Here is a 19,549-nt window from a genome sequence, read left to right as displayed (position 1 = left end):
TTATACTTCTTCCTTTAAAATCAGTCATTTACCTTTCTGCGATATCATAGTATACGTTATACACATTTTAAGATAACTACAAACAATAATGTCTTCTGTCTGCACTTTTAAAAAGATATACATTCAGTAGTCCGAATTTCTAACTATGTAACCATTTTAATGTAAACTTCTTTCTTTTCATGTAAAATTTCATAAAGTCTATAAATGTAAATCGGGGATAGAGAGTGAGTTACCCTCTCGAGCTCCCCTTCATCTTAGTTTGAGGTGACTACGATTTTGCAACTTTTCTTTCCTGTAATATATTAAAGTTATTTCCATACGAGCCACCTCAGTAGTTTGGGACTAGCCCCAGTTTCATCAGCCGAGAGCCCTGTAGGTTTTAAATATTCCATTATCTGGGAGCGCAGTGTACGCCTCCATTCAGGTTGTGTTAGGGCCATTTATTTAACCTGTTCTCTTTCCGCAAAGGCCCAGTAGGTTGGGTACTAGATACCCCTGTGTAAAACTATTTCCATTTGTAATTCGTGCTTTATGAGGCCAGAGTGTGTAAGATTGTGATGTGATGTTGCCTTGAGTAGATTATAAGAAATCAAGAGCATGTTAGCTCTTTTCAAGGTTTTGTAATAGTGAAGGGTGCATCTGGAAGGCTAGAAATTGTAATTTTGGGAGCATGTGCTCTTGAATTAGGGGATTTCTGCCCTTGCCTAAATTATTCCTCATTTGTGAATTTTGTAAACTTGAGCTCGTAGCTCAGAAATTGTAAATCGAGGGCTTGAAGCCCAAAATTGTTAAATTCCCTATTCTGGGGTGTTCCATCCTAGTTTGGCATTGTACCTGAGACATCATTGTTATTGTCACCTAGTGAAAATTTGTTAAGTTTGTTGTTTTGAAGTAATACAACCTTAAGTTCCAGTTTTATATTAATTTTGATATTGTAGATAGACCCATTCACCCCAGAACGTTCTTTCACCTCTCTGCGACCCACCAAACCCCGGTAAGAATTATTATTATTATTATTATTATTATTATTATTATTATTATTATTATTATTATTATTATTATTATTATTATTATTATTATTATTATTCTTTCGTTCTTTCTTAATCTGGTTACCCTCCAGGTTGGCTTTGCCCTCAGACTCAGCGAGGGGTCCCACCTCTATCACCTCAAGGGCAATGTCCTGGAGTGTGAGAATTTGGATTGGGGGATACACCTGGGAGGGGAGGGAGGACCAGTACCTCTTCCAGGCGGTCTCACTTGCTATGCTCAACAGGGGCCTTTTGGGATGAAGGGAAGATTGGAAGGGATAGATAAGGAAGAGGGAAAGAAGCGGCCATGGCCTTAAGTTAGGTAGCAGTACCATCCTGGTATTTGCCTGGAGGAGAAGTGGGAAACCATGGAAAACCACTTCGAGGATGCCTGAAGTGGGAATCGAACCTCCATCTACTTATTTGTCCTCCCAAGGCTGAGTGGACCCCGTTCCAGCCCTCGTACCACCTTTTTTTTTAAATTTTGCGGTAGAGCCGAGAATCGAACCCGGGCCTCCAGGGGTGGCAGTTAATCACAATAACCACTACACCATAGAGGCAGCACACAAGCTAATATCAATGAAGAAATTTGACATTTCCTGTTTTGATCCCCTTAACGTAGCTATAATCGGCATGAACTTAAGTCCCTTTGTTGTTATACCAGTAGTCAACTAAGATCTGAGGAAAATATAAATATCCTTCCGCTTGTTAGAACTACCCCTCTTTCCTCGTCTCTATTATGCTTCTCCTCCTGAACCTGGTGGCTTCACCACTTGAGTTGACTTCGAGTATAGGCCACTGTGTACTAAGAAAATAATATATAGTCTAGTGCACTCTCCGGTTATACCTGAACTTAAATACCAATTAAATACCGAGAGAGAGAGAGAGAGAGAGAGAGAGAGAGAGAGAGAGAGACTCACTCACTCTCTCGACCAAACCTATTTTGACATTTGTATACCTAATCCAAGATAAATACGAAGCATGAGGTCAAAATATAAGTGTGTTGACAAAATCATACTTTTATTTTATTTAAGGAAGGGAATGAAGGCAAAAATACTAGTTTGTAAAGGAAATAAGATACCTTCAAACTCACCTCTTTAGTTTCAATAGTGGTTTCTGTACAGAACAAAGTTTCTGGAGCACACCATCTGATGGGAAGAGCTACTTCACCAGCACAGTAGTAATCATCCTAAAAGGAACAAGTACAGACTTTCTTCATGCTTTTGATACAATAGTCATCATCTACACTCACCCAGTTCAACAAAGAGTGTGCAGAGAAGCTAACATACAAATTCAAAAAATCAACACATTGTGACAAAATGGAAGTGACAAAAAAATGTTCAAAAGTCTTATAAACTTCAATAACAACAGAATAAAAATGTTTCTAGTTTAAATCCTAGACTGTAGTAGTAATAGTAGTAGTAGGTTTCTTTACATTGTCAGCAGTAGTGGGACATACTTACTGCAAGGGGCATGGTTACTACTCTTTCTCATTCGGTGGTAGACAAGTTATTGCGTAACTACCTTGGCTAAATAGCGATTTAGCGTTTTGATTTTCAAATTTAGCGTTTTGTAGCATATAAACTTCTCAAATTTAGCGTTTTGTAGCATATAAACTTCTCAAATTTAGCGTTTTGTAGCAAATTGGTTAAAAATAAGCATTATTTGCTAAATTACACAGACAACAGTTGGGAGTCAAATCATACTGTTTAATCACACATTGCTCGTCATGCAGTTTTGAATTCACTACGGAAAATAAGACAAACATCACCATAAGACTGAAAGAAGTATTAATGCACACATACGAATATGCCTACTTGCAAATTTACAAACACAATTTCAAAGTGAAAAATACTATTCTGAACGTATTTATCACGGAAAGGAGGGAGAATAGCAGCAAATGACAAGATAACAAGCAGTGAAACAGCCCTGGAAGTTGTGAATTCATTCAAATACTTGGGAATTACGCTCCAGCCCTCTTCTACTTCTTTCAGAATTCATATAAGAGAAAGGTCATTGGCAGCCATAAGAAATATGTATGATTTGAAGGAACCCACTAAACTGTCTCTAAATACAGCCATGACGCTGTTCTATGCAAAGGTTCTACCTGCCCTGACATACGGTTTGGAGCTAATTTGGGAACATCTAACTCTATCTGACCTTAGAGTTATTGAGAATGTCAAGGCTAGATTCTTGAAAAGAATTTTGGGTATTTCCAAAATGTCACAGTCAAGACTTGCTTATGAGCTAGCCAGAGAAACCTTCCTTATGGAAGACATAAGAATGAGACTACAATTACCCTCCACACGACAAGAACAGGAACTACTTCATATTAGACTAAGAAAACGAGCGGAAATTGACTTGGAATTCTACGGGACGGACGCAATGATTAATCGAAGCTGGACTGGGCCGAACAACGAACTGAGGAGTGCTCTGAATAGACTGGCCATACATGGTTTCCATCACAAACTGTGCGTACGACCGGGTTTTCATGACCCATCTGTGCAGTGCGTGTGCGTGTTATGTAACAAACGATGTGAACGATACCATTTTAGTGTATGCAGCAAAAGAACAGCTTCCTTATTGGATTACTCTAAAATGTAATGCACATTTGTGCGCTATTTCTTCTTATTAAAACACCTACAAGGAAGAGAAATTTCAATAACGAATGAAGTACAGCATGCCAATTGTTTAAACGGTGTCCTCCTTCATTCGAGGCCACCTATCAGTTACAATTATGTTGTACTTGCTAAAAAAAACTCTACATCGATGCTGTTCGTGGAGGCCCAAATGCACAACAGTGCTGCCGAGGCAAAGGAAGGACTGCAAAATATTTTTCTTCTTCTTCTTCTTCAAGTCTTTGATAGCAAAGTCGGCACATCAATATAGACCTATATGCATCGCTCACATAAAAAATCCCGATTTGTGACTCTCGGCATGCTGTTTGATTGTCACTTCGCTTCTACCCATGGCTACCAGACAATAAAATAAATTGCTACCGTACTTTAAAACAGAACTACTACTCAACACCAATGTCAAGAATAACCGACTATGATCAAGGGTCAACACAAAGAGAATGAACGTGTGTGCTTGAAAGTGTATTTGCTGTTTGACTGATTGATCTTTGCAGTGCTCTTTGGCCAGTGAAAGATATTCCACACACTGAATGATTTAACCCTTTGACCCACCATTACTTGCAAAATATTCCCTTACACACCATTTATTTTTTCGTCACTTTAACATAAATTTGACTAATCACATACATAAGAATACACAGAGCAAAGTGAGCTTTTAGCTCGTCTATAGTAACAGGAAACCAATGTTTTTGTTCGTAAGTGTTATTGGTTTCAAGGGAAGCAGATAAATTAGCAAGAAATGTAGAGGCATAGGCTTTGGTTTCCTTAGTACGTGATCTCAGAACTGTGGGGTTAGAAATTCATTCCCTACGACCATTTCTTTCAGATTATTTCCCAACCCCCTCCTCACTATAGAGTGAATTTCAGAAACTGGTTTGCATGTTACAGAAACAGGCTTATTGTCAACAAGATCATAATTCCAAGTGTCATATTACTAGACTTCTCACCCGCTCTTGTTGCATTCTGGTTTTGTCATGTAGTTTTAATTGGCACTATCATCTCGGAACTGAAATCAGAATCACTTTCATCACTGTCAGTTGAAGAAGAAGAATCATTTCCACATTCAACATCACTATTTTCAAGCCAGTTACGAATAACCTCATCCATGCCGCGCTTGGATGCCGCCATCAAAGAGAATGAGGCCGCTATGATTGTTTACAATGAGCAGCAAACTGAGGTGTTTTTTATTTTCCGTATTTCAGCTCAGAGTTACTGTTTACACAGAGAAAATAGCTTCAGGTATCATCTGACATCAATCAGGTAGGCTGCAAAACATACAGAATAAATCTCTCTGACCAGCTAACCCGCGATAATGAACTTATAAATGTTCCGTGCACCAGGGCGGAAGTGTCCGTCAAGGTCAAAGTAGGTTATCACCTTATGATCGCAATGGGCGCCGTAATAATTCTTTCTCCTGAAATAAATAACAACATATATCTTATTTTTAAGAAAAAGGCATCGTTTAAAAAGATATGTTTATTTCGTATAAAACCGAGATTTTCCCATCTATTTTGCATAAATTGTATAATTTTGCATTTTGAACCAATTTTGCATTTTATTGCTAATTTGAAATTGCTAAAAACCACTCATATGGGTCATGTAAGATGAAGGCACATACACTGACAAAGTTTCGACATATTTCGCATTTATCGCAAATGCTAAAAATCACAAACTCTAATCAGGATATATCACAAGACTAGGCAAAGGACTACAATTTGGAGCACTGAACTTTACAACATTAACAAACAAAGTGGAGAAAATTGTGGATGAGATGGAGGAAAGGACAATAGATATACTAGGTTTGTCAGAGACAAGGTGATGAAGAGAAAGTATTAAAGAACTGAGGAATGGTTTCTGGCTGTACTGGAGCGGAAAGGAAGAAGGAAGGGGTAGTGGAGTGGGAGTAGTGGTGAAAAAGGGACTGAAAGTGGAAGTTAAAGGGATAAGTGACCGAATTATAAAAATAAAAATATTTATAAAAGGAGAGAGCTTGGAAGTACTTCAAGAGTATGCCCTTCAGGTAGGCAGCACTCTGCAAGACAAGGAAGATTTTGAGGATCAATTGCAGAAACAGCTAAATGGCCAGCACATTATAGTCAAGGGAGGTTTAAATGACCACATAGGTATGGACAGAAGGGGCTATGAGAATGAGCTGGGACCAAAAGGTTGGGGAAAGAGTAATGATAAAGGAAAGAAATTGCTGGAGTTCTGCAAGAGGAATGGGTTGATGGTAACAAACTCATGGTTTAAGAAGGAGAGCCAAAAGATAACATGGTATAGCAGGGATTGGTCACTGAAATCAGTTGTGGACTATATGCTCTTGTGAGATGAAAAGGAACATCACAGATGTGAAGGTAATACCATCCATGGCCTTAAAAAGTGACCATCGGCTGTTGGTAATGAATCTCCAAATACTGAAAGAAAGAAAAAGTACAGAAGACCAGGAAAGGAAAATAAAGCATTTACTTCTGTCCAGTTCCAGAATTTCTGTTTTAATCTGTCCATTGCTCATGTAACCACTACCCCGTATTACCCGAGGCCAAGTTATGCTGAAAGAGTGAATCGTAACCTGTTCCTTATTCTGGTGTCATTATTGGTGAGCGATTCCGAAAGAAAAAGGATCAGCAGAGTACACCTCTCTCAGATAAAAGTACCTTAAGTCGTACAGGGAGGGGTAAATACCACTGTTGGTGCCCATGTAGATTTAGTTGTAAGGTATTTGCAAGATTTTAGTTGTAAGGTAATGATAAGTTTTGTTGTAAGGTAGTTGTAAGATTTTAGATGCTGGCCAGCAAGTATTAGTTATTTATATCTATACCCTAATCAAAAGTAATTTGTGCTAATTAGTTATGACTATAATTGTGTGGGTAAATACATTAGGTATCCTGAAGCATTTATCACCCTTAGTGTAATAGGTTTAGTATGATAAGTTAGGTAGGTTTTAGTTTCGGGTCACTGATTGGAATTTATTCCCCTAACATTTCGGGCTCAGGGTAAACTCCTGTAGTTTCCTTTCACCTCCCACAGTAATCTTCTCTAAAATGAATGGATAGTGGATAGTGCTTACCCCGGGGCTAGGTGCCCTAATGTCCCTGGTGTGTGGGGGGTACATGAAATTCATTGAGCCACCTGTTGAGTGACTATGGTAATCAGTGAATTAAAGAAAGAACTCTAACCCTCCTTGAAAACTGTTTCTCTCCAAAATCTTCTAGTCCGGCAGGGTAGTCTTGCCTCCCCTGTCTGCTGCGTGTTTTAGAACAGGGTGTGTTGGCTTCTGTTGGTTGTGGATTCTAGAAATATGTCCTTACTAATTCTGGAAAATGGGAAGTTCGCGATTAGTGTCTGTATATGTTCGGGAATATTGCATAAACATCGCAATTGGATAAACAGTTGTGATTGGTGAATCTGGGTGGCGATAGGCAAGCTCCTGTGCTCTGATTGGTCACTCGGTAATTGCACCAAGGTCAGACTTCCCTTTTTAAGTGAGTGAGGCAGGATTTCGTGGTCTTTGGTTCTCTCGTCAGTCCTGTTGTTTTGACGCACGTCAGCGTATCCTCGCTCCCAGGATGGGCTACCTTGGAGTAAGCAGGGTTGATTTCAATCCCATTTCAATTTACATTTAATGTTTGTTGGTGTTATCACATAGGAGTTTGCCCTAGTCACCACTCTATTGCTCAGATGTTTTAGAAAACTTGGTTTATGCTAAGATATATTTGGTTAACTTCTTGGTCTAATAGCAAAGCTCTTGTCAAACAACATCTAATTTGTATTTTGTAAATTGTGTATCTGGATTGTGTGGGTAGCTGAATTTGTTTGGTAGTTACCTTGTAATGTTGATTTCGGTAAATAATATTTTGAAAACAAGAGGTCACCGTGGATTTTTCTGCAAACCCGCAACCTTCGCATCTCTATGGCCTTTGGTAGGTTCCCAGCCCCCGTTCCACGTTCCTTGTTTATACTTGTCAAGTTGCCCAACGTGAAATTTGTTTGTGGATATTAGGCGCAGTTCATCTGATGTTAATTGCATGTCTAGGGCTTAAAGTACTGTGTAATTTGATTTATTTTCCTCCCTTTCAACTGTGTATCGTGTAATCGCTAAAGACCGGTTACATAAACACCCAGTCCCCAAATGAGATGCAGTCTTTTGATTTGACGCCCACAGGCGACCTACGTGTTGTGGTGAGGATGAAATGATGATGAACACGACACATACACCAAGCCCTCGTGCCAGCAGAATTAACTAATTATGGTTAAGATTTCGACCCTACTAGGAATCAAACCCGAGACCCCTGTGACCAAACGTCAGCACACCAACCATTTAGCCATGGAGCCGGACAGGATGGCCATAATTTAAGACAAGAAAGAAAGAAAAAAAGAAAGACAAACTGAAAAATGTGACTTAACTTTATGCAAGCTGAAAGGAAGAAATCTTTCAACTGAGTAGCCAACTGAAACATTTTTTTCAATTTGCTTTATGTCGCACTTACACAGATAGGTCTTATGGCGACAGTGGGGTAGGAAAGAGCTAGGAACGGGAAGGAAATGGCTGTGGCTTTAATCAAGGTACAGCTCCAGCATTTGCCTGGTGTGAAAATGGGAAACCACGGAAAACCACCTTCAGGGCTGCCGACAGTGGGGTTCAAACCCACTATCTCCTGGATGCAAGCTCACAGCAGCACGCCTCTAACCGCAAGGCCAACTCGCCCGGTATTGAAAGAATCGGTCCCAGCAAAATCCTTAGGAGTAGAGACCACTACAGTAACTTTGTGAAAGGAAATGTGGTACAGTACTTACTTTAAAAGTTTCAATACTAGTTCCATAATCACCAATCTTGACAGTGAGGTCAGATGTCACAAGGCAATTTCGAGCTGCTAAATCACTGAAAAACAACACCAAGATGAATACACGATACATTATAATATTTTTAATAAATTAAAAACATATAAACAGAAACTATTTGGGTTATTTTTGACACGACCTAAAAGAACAAAACACAGTAGTAGCCTACAGTAAATTTGAGTTCTAAAAAAATTTATATATATATATACTAAAAATGAAAGATGTTCAAACATATAATGTAAAAATGATATGCTGGAATATATCATTATATTTCTTTATGAATCTATATGAATTCACAACACACTTTGAATCTATTATGTAACAATTTAAGAGGATTGTGATCAACTAGCCCTTGGAAGTCCATTTCCTTCTACCATTTATGTTCCAGTTGGGCAGACACAATTTAAAATGCATTCACATTCACTTAAGTTTGAAAGAAAACATAAATTATAAAGATGAAGTACTTATGAAAGGTATAGTACTGAGCCATATCCTAATATGCCTCAATTAATTGGTATGGATTCTGTGGCAATATCTTATTAACATCAGCACTGAGTCATCAAAAATATAGGCCAGTACTTTGGGAGGCCATGTAATAAGCTTTGTGAACCAGTAGTTGGGCCAGCACAAACAAACTTCTTGTTTGAATCGAGCCGGTAGCCGAGCTCTTGGTCACGTAGGCCACATTTAAACTTTCAAATTCAACCGACTGCGAGCTGGTAGGGAGAAGATTTGAAGCTGGGGAACTACTTGACAGTGAGTTCAGGCTGGGATCACTTGAATATAAACCAAGATAGCCATTACTAAGCATTATTCCACAGGTTTGATGGCATAAGATGTTGAGATAAGAATTATCAGCTACTTAGCAACGATGTATTTGATCACTTATGCTATTTAATTACGAGATGTATTTGAATGAGAATCCGTTGAGATTTAGTTGTACGTTGAGAAACCAGTATCTATTATCCAGCGGGGAAGTACCGTCACCAACGAACTTCCTGTGAGTCTATAAAACCGTGCATGGTGGGGGAAGCTCATTCATTCCTTGTGTATTTGTGAGGTGAGTCATACGTTTGAACCACGCTCAGTGATCTTTTAAATTTAACCGCACGCTGTATGTACGCACTTCGGAACTTTGTTCAGTTCATTGTGTGAATCAGTATTTCAAAATAGTGACCTCTATCTTAGTTTCGCTATTATTTATATACGCTAAGTGTGGCTTGGCGTAATTTACAAATTGCTAAAACTATAAACCGAACTGACGCAGGAAAATTAACTTTCATATTAGCAATAAACTGACGTGTCGCGATCGTGGGCCGCAAAGTATCGTGTGCATTTCCGCATTATTATTCCGCTGAGAAGGACAGATTTTACCCAGGAAATCAATCCCATAAATTAATGGGGTGATAATCGGAACTCAAATTCGATCGCAGACTGCAGTAAATCGCAGTCATGCACTAAGAGGAAAATCAATGTGCAACGCGCACAACCAAAGCGGTGAAGCTGATGTAATTGGAGACCAATAACATTGCAGGCGTATCCAGGACCAAGACAGGCAGTTTGCAGAAGTCAGCAAGATGGACGTTCAACGTTTGACGACTGCTAACATGATGTGCTAAACGCACATAGACAAAGTGGTCATGTGACTTGTCGGTGATGCCGAGGTGCCAGCAAAGATAAGTGTCCTAATGTCTTAAGCATGCTGTAGATAATGACAATTTGCTAGTGTGGGGTCTACTTTCTTAATTTGTTAATGATTAGAAGTCAGCCAGAATGGCAGCTGTTTTATTCTTTGTATTTCAATTTAAATACATCTGGGGCTGTTTGCATGTTTTGAGCCCGGGACCTGTGTACATATTTTATTTAGATCGGAAAGAAGGGACAAGGCAGGATAGATGTAGTTAGTTTTTTTTTTTGGTGTATTCCCTATTTTCCTGTGTGAATTATGTTTTTTTTTTTTATGATAGAGATATTTTTGGGATAGAGTCTTTGTGTATTCATGGGCTACATGCTTCTGCGTTGAATTTTAGATTAATTTAGTAACATCAAACTAGTACAGGATGTATTTTTTTTAATTGCACGTAGCATAGATTTTCAGGTCTACTTATAAAACGTGCGGACAAGCTGAATACGACGTTGAGATAAGCAGGGTCTTAAATATTTACAGAGAGCAAGTTCGGGGTCTGCGAGAGCATTGAACCAAGGAGATATTGGTTGCGAGGCCAGACGAGCCGTGAATCATCATTTTGTGGGCTAATTGGATATGTGATAGGCAGAGAAGCCGTTTGTATTTGCTGGGGCCGATTATGTGATGAAATAGCGAGCCATGTGCTTTGATAATTAAGAGCAAGAGCTCTCTGTTATGATTTGAAAGAGGGAGATTATGAACCTTGTATTTATGAGGAATGGCAGGCTAGGGTCTGGCTATGTAGAGCTTTAGCAGGTAGCTACAGCTGAGATTTCGCCCCAGTCATTCGAGTGAAAGTTTTTTTTGTCGCCAAGCCCGTTAAGCTCTTGAATGAACCTCTTGCTATTTCCATATCCCAGTTAGTTAAATCTTGTTGTCCTGCAGTCAGCTGACCGACCACGTAGAGCTGTAAGACAGAATGCCACTGTTCTTTTTGACGTGAAGTCAGACACGGCCGTGGATGTATCGGAACTAATATCCCGATGGCCTTTTATTTTCCTGTGTATATATTTGTGTGTGTTTTATATCAGGAGTTTTCTGTGTAATTTTATTTTTTTATTTATTTATTTTTTTATTTATTTATTTTTTTTATTTATTTATTTATTTATTTATTTATTTATTTATTTATTTATTTATTTATTTATTTATTTTTGTGTGTGATGTTGTGTCCAGTGTTGAGTAAAGGGGACTTTAGCTCACTATCTAATTTTGGGTGCCGGTTTTGACCCGGTCACTTTGCATATGGGTCGGTCCCATATTTAAAAGCAGTGATTTTTGGATGGGAGTTAGTAGTGCAGCCCTAGGCAAGTGTGTATTTATATCATTGCAATCAACATGTTGATGAATGTAGATATGTCTAGACAGACCCCTCACTAGTACAAGTGATCATTATTAAGGCATCAAAAGGACGGTATTAGCTATCGCAGCCTTCAGGCAACGACTTAGGATCATATCGGAGCTGCGCATCCAATCACTAACGATGTAACATCACTGAAATTTCCAGTTTATTTGTATTTAATTCATGTTTGATATTCATGGGTTGATACCCATTTTGTTGCAAAGAGTCTGTTATTATAATGTTGACTTTGAGGGTGTGCGTAACACACATTTTATGACCATGAGTCAGTTTTTCCTCCTCTTCTATTTTTATTTTTTGCATTTTAGGATGAACTAAATTTATGTTTGAGTAAATAAATCCATTTTGCCAGTTAACCAGAGTTCTTATTCCGTATCTATGTAGTAGTATTTCCTGTCCATTTACTTGTAGTATGTTTAGTAATTAGCCATTTATTGTGTCGTGCCTCACACTCCGGATGCACCATGCGCTATACCCTGAGTTAGTTGGATTTTAGGACATGATACGGTGCAGTAAAAAAAAAAAAAGAAAGAGTTGTTGTATTTTGCAATCAATAAAAATGTATCATGTAAAATATTTTACTCTGTTTCTGTCCTCTTGATCGTATATCTCATAAGGACATTTCTTATCATCATTTTTCTATTGCAAATCACGCCAATATATACATATATTTTTTTTGGCCAATACCGTATCTCTCTTACTGATTCAGAAACAAATCATTTTCTAAAAATAATAATTTTCTACGTTGAATTTTGTACTGACTCTACTCAATTCCTTATCAACTTTTTCTCGAACTTCTTTTAACATATCTGCTAATAATAATGTTACTGGTTCTTATTCCACTAACTACTTTCATTAGTTTTTCAGTTATGCCGAGGTGCTGGAATTTTATCCCATAGGAGTTCTTTTACATGCCAGTAAATCTACCAGCACAAGGCTGATGTATTTCAGCACCTGCAAATACCACCGGACTGAGCCAGGTCAAACCTGCCAACCTGGAGTCTTGAACTACTCAGCCAAGCAATATATTTGCCTACAACATGACAGAATACAAATAAACTGGAGAAAACAGATAGCTCAGTGTGACTAAAAAACGCAAAGGGAACCTTGGGATTATGTCAACAGATACAGAGGGAACTACCAACCTGCACTATGGCCATGAGTTAGTATCTTCGCAAGGAAATGTAGAACAGTATTTAACAGCAGTGTACTCACGTATGAACAAAGCCATTTTGATGCATATGCTGGAGACCAGAAGCAATATTGCAACCCATGAGTAGAGTTACTCCCTGCTGACTAAGAGCTTCAGCTGTTGAAATATTCTGCGAAAGAAAACTCTTCAAGTCCCCCTGGAAGTAGAAAACACCAATCGCATTAAATGTTCATGAAAGTTACAACAGATATATCAGTAACAGATCTCAAACTATTGTGAAATATAAACAAACTTTTAAAAAATATTGGTGACTGAATAACCAATATTTTCACATTACAACTCTGCAAATAATATTTTGGCTAATAGATGCACTTGAAATGAAAATTCACAGCCTGTGTCCAGTCATTCGACCGGATCAGGAATGGAATGAATGAAGCCCCCCTCTAGCAGTGGGGATAGGAATTGTGCCAGCTGCCGAAGCCTGTTGCACTCCTCTGGGGCAATGATCAATGAATGACAGGTGAAACAAAATGAAATTGGAGAGTGTTGCTAAAATGAATTATGACAGGGAAAACCGGAGTAAAGTCAAATAAATATTAAAGTTTATCTGTTCCACCTGTGGAATAAATAAACTTTAATATTTATTCATTATTCATTGTACATTTCAATACGGACCTAAACATAAGAATTATAATAACATGTAATAAAACCGGAGTACCCGGAGGAAAACTTGTCCCGCCTCTGCTTTGTCCAGCACAAATCTCACATGGAGTGACCGGAATTTGAACCATGGAACCCAGCAGTGAGAGGCCAGCGCGCTGCCGCATGAGCCACGGAGGCTCCAATAGATGCTCTTGAACACATGTAAAATTAAAAGAAGAAGAAAAAAAACCAAAACAAGGCTGTAATGAGAACTACTTTATGATAACAAATACTATCTACTCATAAGCAGCATTTCAAATAGTTTGACAGTCACGAGTACATTTGGAATAGGTAGGAACCTGTGTTTTTCGTTGTATGTTTTGGTGGAAATCGGGGTTAATTCTGAAAAATTTTGCAGATTTTTTTTTTTTTGGAATTTCACGTTATTTTTAATCATCTTATTTTGGTATTTTAAAGACATAATACTAGCTGTAACAGAACACAGAGACAAAATAAGATTGTTACTGGCCAGCTTCTTAAGCAAAATGACATACGCGCATGAGTCAAGTTGAGTGAGTGAGAGAACAAGTTGATCATGTAAGACTGTTTATTTTTATTTTTAAGTATTTGCTTTAAGTCACACTTATAGTGACGATGGCATAGGAAAGGCCTAGGAATGGGAAGGAAGCAGCCGTGGCCTTAATTAAGGTACAGCCCCGGCATTTGCCTGGTGTGAAAATGGGAAACCACAGAAAAACATACTCAGGGCTGCCAAAAGTGGGATTCAAACCCACTATCTCCTGGATGCAAGATCACAGCTGTGCGCCCCTAACCGCAAAGCCAACTCGTCCGGTTTGTAAGACTGTGATGGACACGATTGTTTATTCTGGCGGTGGAAAAACCTTTATAAGCAAGCAAACACAGTGATTTTGCATTATTATGCATATGAAATTGATAAAGTTGACTATTCATATTATTGTCTCATTTCGTTTTATTTCGTGAAATAAAGCTGTCTAATTTTCGAACTGTTAATAACGTTAAGTATAGGTAACTGTTTCCCAAACATTGTAGGGAATATTTTTTAAAAGTCGTGTTATCGCAAATGCGAAAAATGCAGGTCCCTCCCTAGGAATAGCCTTTTACCCTTGGGTGATTATTCAAGAACTCTCTCCATGCTGCTTTTGACTCATAGAAATAAATAAGCCTATTTTAAGAGCATTTAGTTTTCAACGCAATCACTGAATTGTATTTCCTCCCAAGGTAAAAAATTAATTATATGGGAAAATTAAATCACACAATTACTGACAGTTTAAAATGAAAACAATAAGCAAAGTATTGTTAACACCAATTTTATTACAATTTGGTTTACGCCGCATTGACACAGATAGGTCTTACGGTGACGATGGGATAATATAGGGCTAGGAGTGGGTAGGAGGGAGCCGTGGCCTTAATTAAAGTACAGCCCCAGCGTTTGCCTGGTTCAAAAATGGGAAAGCATGGAAAACCATCTCTCGGCTGGCTAGAGTGTGGTTCGAACCACCAATTTTATAAAGGCCCTTCCACAGACTTTTTCCGACTTTTAGATAATTTAACAACATACAGTATTTCAAAGATAGTACCCTCCATGGCTCAAGCAGCAGCACGCCAGCCTCTCAATGCTGGGTTCCGTGATTCAAATCCTGGTCACGCCACGTGAGATTTGTGCTCAACAATGTGGAGGCGAGACATTTTTTTCTCCAGCTACTCTAGTTTTCCCGGTCATCTTTAATTCTAGCAACACTCTCCAATATCATTTCATTTGTCAGTCCCCAGAGGAGTGCAAGGAGTGCAACGGGTTGGCAGCTAGCACAGTTCCTGTCCTCGCCGCTAGACGATGCTTCATTCATTCCATTCCCGGCCTGGTCAAATAACTGGAAACAGGCTGTGTATTTTCTTTTTTTTTTTTTTTTTTTTTTTTTGCTTTACGTCGCACTGACACAGATAGGTCTTATGGCGACGATGGGACAGGAAAGGCCTAGGAGTGGGAAGGAAGCGGCCATGGCCTTAATTAAGGTACAGCCCCAGCATTTGCCTGGTGTGAAAATGGGAAACCATGGAAAACCATTTTCAGGGCTGCCGATAGTGGGGTTCGAACCTACTATCTCCCGAATACTGGATACTGGCCGCACTTAGACGACTGCAGCTATCGAGCTCGGTTATTTTCATTTTAAAACACACACCAAATAATCCTCCCATGAACATGCAGTAAGTGTGCACACTTTCAATATATTACTATAATCAAAACAGGCAGATATCTTAAACAAATCAGTATCAAATAGGAAGTACAAATACAAGTAAAGATGTCTATACAAAAACAGAACTACATATAATTCAAATTTAAGAGCAGAGAAACATTAGAAATTAGAAAATATTGATTACAATCACATTAGTGATAAATAAAAGAACAATCTCAAGAATGAAAGTACCCAAGCAAGAAAAAAGAGAAATGTTGTTGATCCCTATCATTAAATGATTTTATATAATCTGTGTGCAATTTTGTTCTTTGTGGCAAAGTAGGCCTATAGCTGTAATGAGCCAAAGTTACTGCAATGTATCAAAGCCAATTATATTCTGCTAATCCTTCCACCATAAATTTTAATTGGGGTAATCGCATAAATAGGATTGTAAATAAAGGATAAAGATCTCTGCACATGGTTCTGAGGGTATTTAGGGGTTGTAGTATGGATGTAAAGGAGAAGGCATATAAATCTCTGGTAAGACCCCAACTAGAGTATGGTTCCAGTATATGGGAACCTCACGAGGATTACTTGATTCAAGAACTGGAAAAATTCCAAAGAAAATCAGCTCAAATTGTTCTGGGTGATTTCCAACAAAAGAGTAGCGTTATAAAAATGTTGCAGAATTTGGACTGGGAAGACTTGGGAGAAAGGAGACAAGCTGCTCGTGTATCTAATCTTATTGCTGCACTGAAACACAAGTTTATCAAAATGCCTTTCGAACAAATTGAAGTGAGGAACATTATACATGATTTTTTTTTATGCACAACACTTCCCTGGTGTTCCAGTCACTATAGATTGTACCCACATACGTATAATATCTCCTGGGGGTGATAACGCAGAAGTTTATAGGAATCGTCATGGTTGGTTTTCATTAAATGTTCAAGTTATTTGTGATGCTCGGCTCAGGTCCCTAAATATCGTAGCAGGATGGCTAGGATCTGCTCACGATAGCAGTATCTTCATTAATTTACAAGTGCATGCTCAGTTCGAAACAGGTGACGTTCCAAAAGGCATAGACCTACTCCTGGGAGACAATGGCTATCAGTGTTGTCATCACCTGCTGACGCCAGTACTTCATGCTGAAACAGCTGTAGAGCGAGCTTATAATCGAGCCCATAAAGCAACAAGATCAGCAATAGAAGGAACACTTGGGGTTGTGTAAAGACAGTTCCCTTGTCTCAGTATGGGGCTAAAAGTGAAGTTACCTCGTGGTTTTTTTTTGGAATTGGTTTTACATCGCATTGACACAAATAGGTCTTATGCCGACGATGGTATAGGAAAGGCCTAGGAGTGGGAAGGAAGCAGCCGTGGCCTTAATTAAGGTACAGCACCAGCATTTCCTTAGTGTGAAAATGGGAAACCGCAGAAAACCATCTTCTGGGAGGCCGACAGTGGGGTTCAAACCCACTATCTCCCGGATTGAAACTCACAGCTGTGCGTCCCTAACCGCACAGCCAACTTTCCCGGTACAATTTCAACCAGGGCATCCTTGTCCTCCTTGGAAAAATTAGAACGGTCCTTTTTCTGCTTCATTTCAGTCATTTTTTCTTTCTTTCTTTCTTTCTTTCTTTCTTTCTTTCGTTCGGCACATAGACTACGAAGGAAAAGAGATTCGCACTGCTCAACGCGACTCGCGATACTCAGCTTTTTCTGCGCTGTTGCCAAGCGCTCATATATGAACTGGGATCAAAACTGAACTTCGATTAACTGATCTTAGATCAGTGTTATACAACATGACACCAGTCTGATATTAGATCATTTTCTGAACTTAGATTAAAACTGATCTCCAGTCAATTATGTTTATACAATCAGCCCTTAACGGTGTTACATTTCAGAGTCCATGTTTCAGTGCTGTACAGAAACAATGAATATACATAGCCTCTGACTAAGTTGTGACATGTCTCCAAGCTGAGGATTCTGTCACACAGTAGATTCCTCATTTTCAGAAAGCTAGTACGAGCTATTTCTATTCATATACGGATCTCTAAATTTGGGTCTAAGTCCACAGTAATCCAGCTGCGAAGGTACTTAAACTTCTGCACTTGTTCAACTGGTTCCCCATAAATGGTCATAAGAATGTGCGTGTTATGAGTTCTGGAAGTGGCCATCAACTTTGGTCTTGTTGGTGTTAATTTATAAATGCTATAAAATCCTGAATGTCAGATTTTAAAACATTAAAAACGCCCCTAATAATAACACGTGTGCCATCTGGTAATGAACAAGTATTCAACGGTCAACTGATTTCAAACTTTCGGGCATTATTAGAATAATCACAGTCATGGTCTGTCAAGTCTGTCTTCTAGGGAAGTGGAAGAAAATCCTCATGAAATATAAAATTTCCCTATAGCCTTTCTCTTTCATATGCCAAAAACCCAAAGATATCAATTTTAAATTCTACTGCTAAAATGTAAAGAAATAAAAGAGGTCAATAAAATTGCTGCTACTAAGGACAGCAAACACGTGCAGGGAGTCACCATATACATGCCATATTTTTTCACAGATTAAGAAAATAAGTTTAGAAACTATTTTTCATTGAGTGCATGCTATTACAGACCTTGAGTCCATTCTCCTCCTATAAAAAATTCCCAATGTGTTAAATGATATTACTTTTAAACAAATTTATGTTAAAACTCTACTTCCCTATCTTACACACTGAGGGAAATGGTCACTAGAAAAGTTTTGAATTAAAACCCTTCACTTAAGATCAGGTTCTATAAACCACAAATAGCTATCTCTGAACAACAACAAACAAGTTACAACTGCTCTCACCATCTATCTCTATACGCAAATGCTGTACAGAAGCTGTGAAGAGATGAAGCAAAACATTATGATGTGCTTGCCTCTTAAGAGAGTAAATCAAAATTTTTGTCAACAGCTCCGTAAGTATCCAGAAATATTACATTTTTAAATGAGGAAACAGTCCAACAATATTAAAAACATTACCAATAAGCAAATTTTTCAGCTGTATTTTCCAAGTCTGAAAGGATAACTTTTCTTATCTCTCAAGATACAACCTGTATCTTTTTTCATTTGTACTGAACACATTAATTCAAAAAAGTCATTCCTAACATTTTCTCTTCATTACTGATATTCTCCTACTATCAATCCAACTAGTTTGTATCAGTAACATCTTTTTTCTATTTCATGTTTGTTACCTGCGGCATACTAAATTCATACGTTTTTTCCCTTCCAAACAACCAAGTACTTTAATACTAAATGATAAACTGACGAAGAACCAGAAACCAACTTCCTTCAAGCAGAATACAGAAGAGTACACCTGAGAACTAATTTAAACTACAACTTATTTTTTAATTCTCAGCTAGCCTTGAAAAACACAGCTTGTTAAAACATCCGCTTAACTTGTGTCATCAGCTGCACTATTTGTGTCTACTGCTGAAATCATCAATCCACTCTGGTGTTCCATAAAGTTTCTACGCAAGTTCACTCAACCTTCCCTGTTTGACGTTTGTTTACTTCGCTACCTACTCCGCTCACTGCCATCATCAACTGCCTGCCTGCCTGTTCTCACCGGAACTGTGACATCACTTTGTCATATAATCTCACTTTACTTACCTCACTCAGCTCTCAAACTTTCTCGTCCTCTCTATGCCGTCTTGGTCTGCATAAATTTGGAGTAGTTGGACTGAAAATCTAGCTCGGGTGTGGCATCGGCTCGCTATGTGTGGAGTCCTCCTCGGGTGGAGCTAAGAGTCTCCTTGGCTAATCTTTCTTACCATCTATGCTCCAACTTCTCATCACCATACCAAGGCAGGAGGAAGGAATGAGTTAAAAACAACACTAACTGCTCCTTCAAGAATACTTTTTTTTTTTACACTGGCTGCTTTTTTCCAACTTGCCCTTATCCTTCCTTCCCTTACCAGCTTGTTTGCTATGGGTACAGATGGGTGCTATTTGGTACATGAGACTT

At 38.5% G+C, this 19,549-nt stretch overlaps 1 protein-coding gene across 1 annotated transcript in view; it reads right to left on the bottom strand.

Moving 5' to 3' along the window:
• The window catches only part of LOC136875886 (uncharacterized), a 637,093-nt gene that overhangs the window by 83,495 nt on the left and 534,049 nt on the right, over nucleotides 1–19,549 (bottom strand). Inside the window, exons 6-8 of the mRNA XM_067149506.2 lie at nucleotides 12,763–12,896; nucleotides 8,459–8,543; nucleotides 2,122–2,217 (exon numbers count right to left, since the gene is read on the bottom strand). Coding sequence (XP_067005607.2) covers nucleotides 2,122–2,217; nucleotides 8,459–8,543; nucleotides 12,763–12,896 — 315 coding nt within the window. The remainder of the gene's footprint in view (nucleotides 1–2,121; nucleotides 2,218–8,458; nucleotides 8,544–12,762; nucleotides 12,897–19,549) is intronic.

Source organism: Anabrus simplex, chromosome 6, assembly GCF_040414725.1.
Source record: "Anabrus simplex isolate iqAnaSimp1 chromosome 6, ASM4041472v1, whole genome shotgun sequence".
NCBI lineage: Eukaryota > Metazoa > Arthropoda > Insecta > Orthoptera > Tettigoniidae > Anabrus > Anabrus simplex.
The sequence above is the reverse complement of the archived record's forward strand: the minus strand, read 5'-3'. Positions and strand labels throughout refer to the sequence as shown.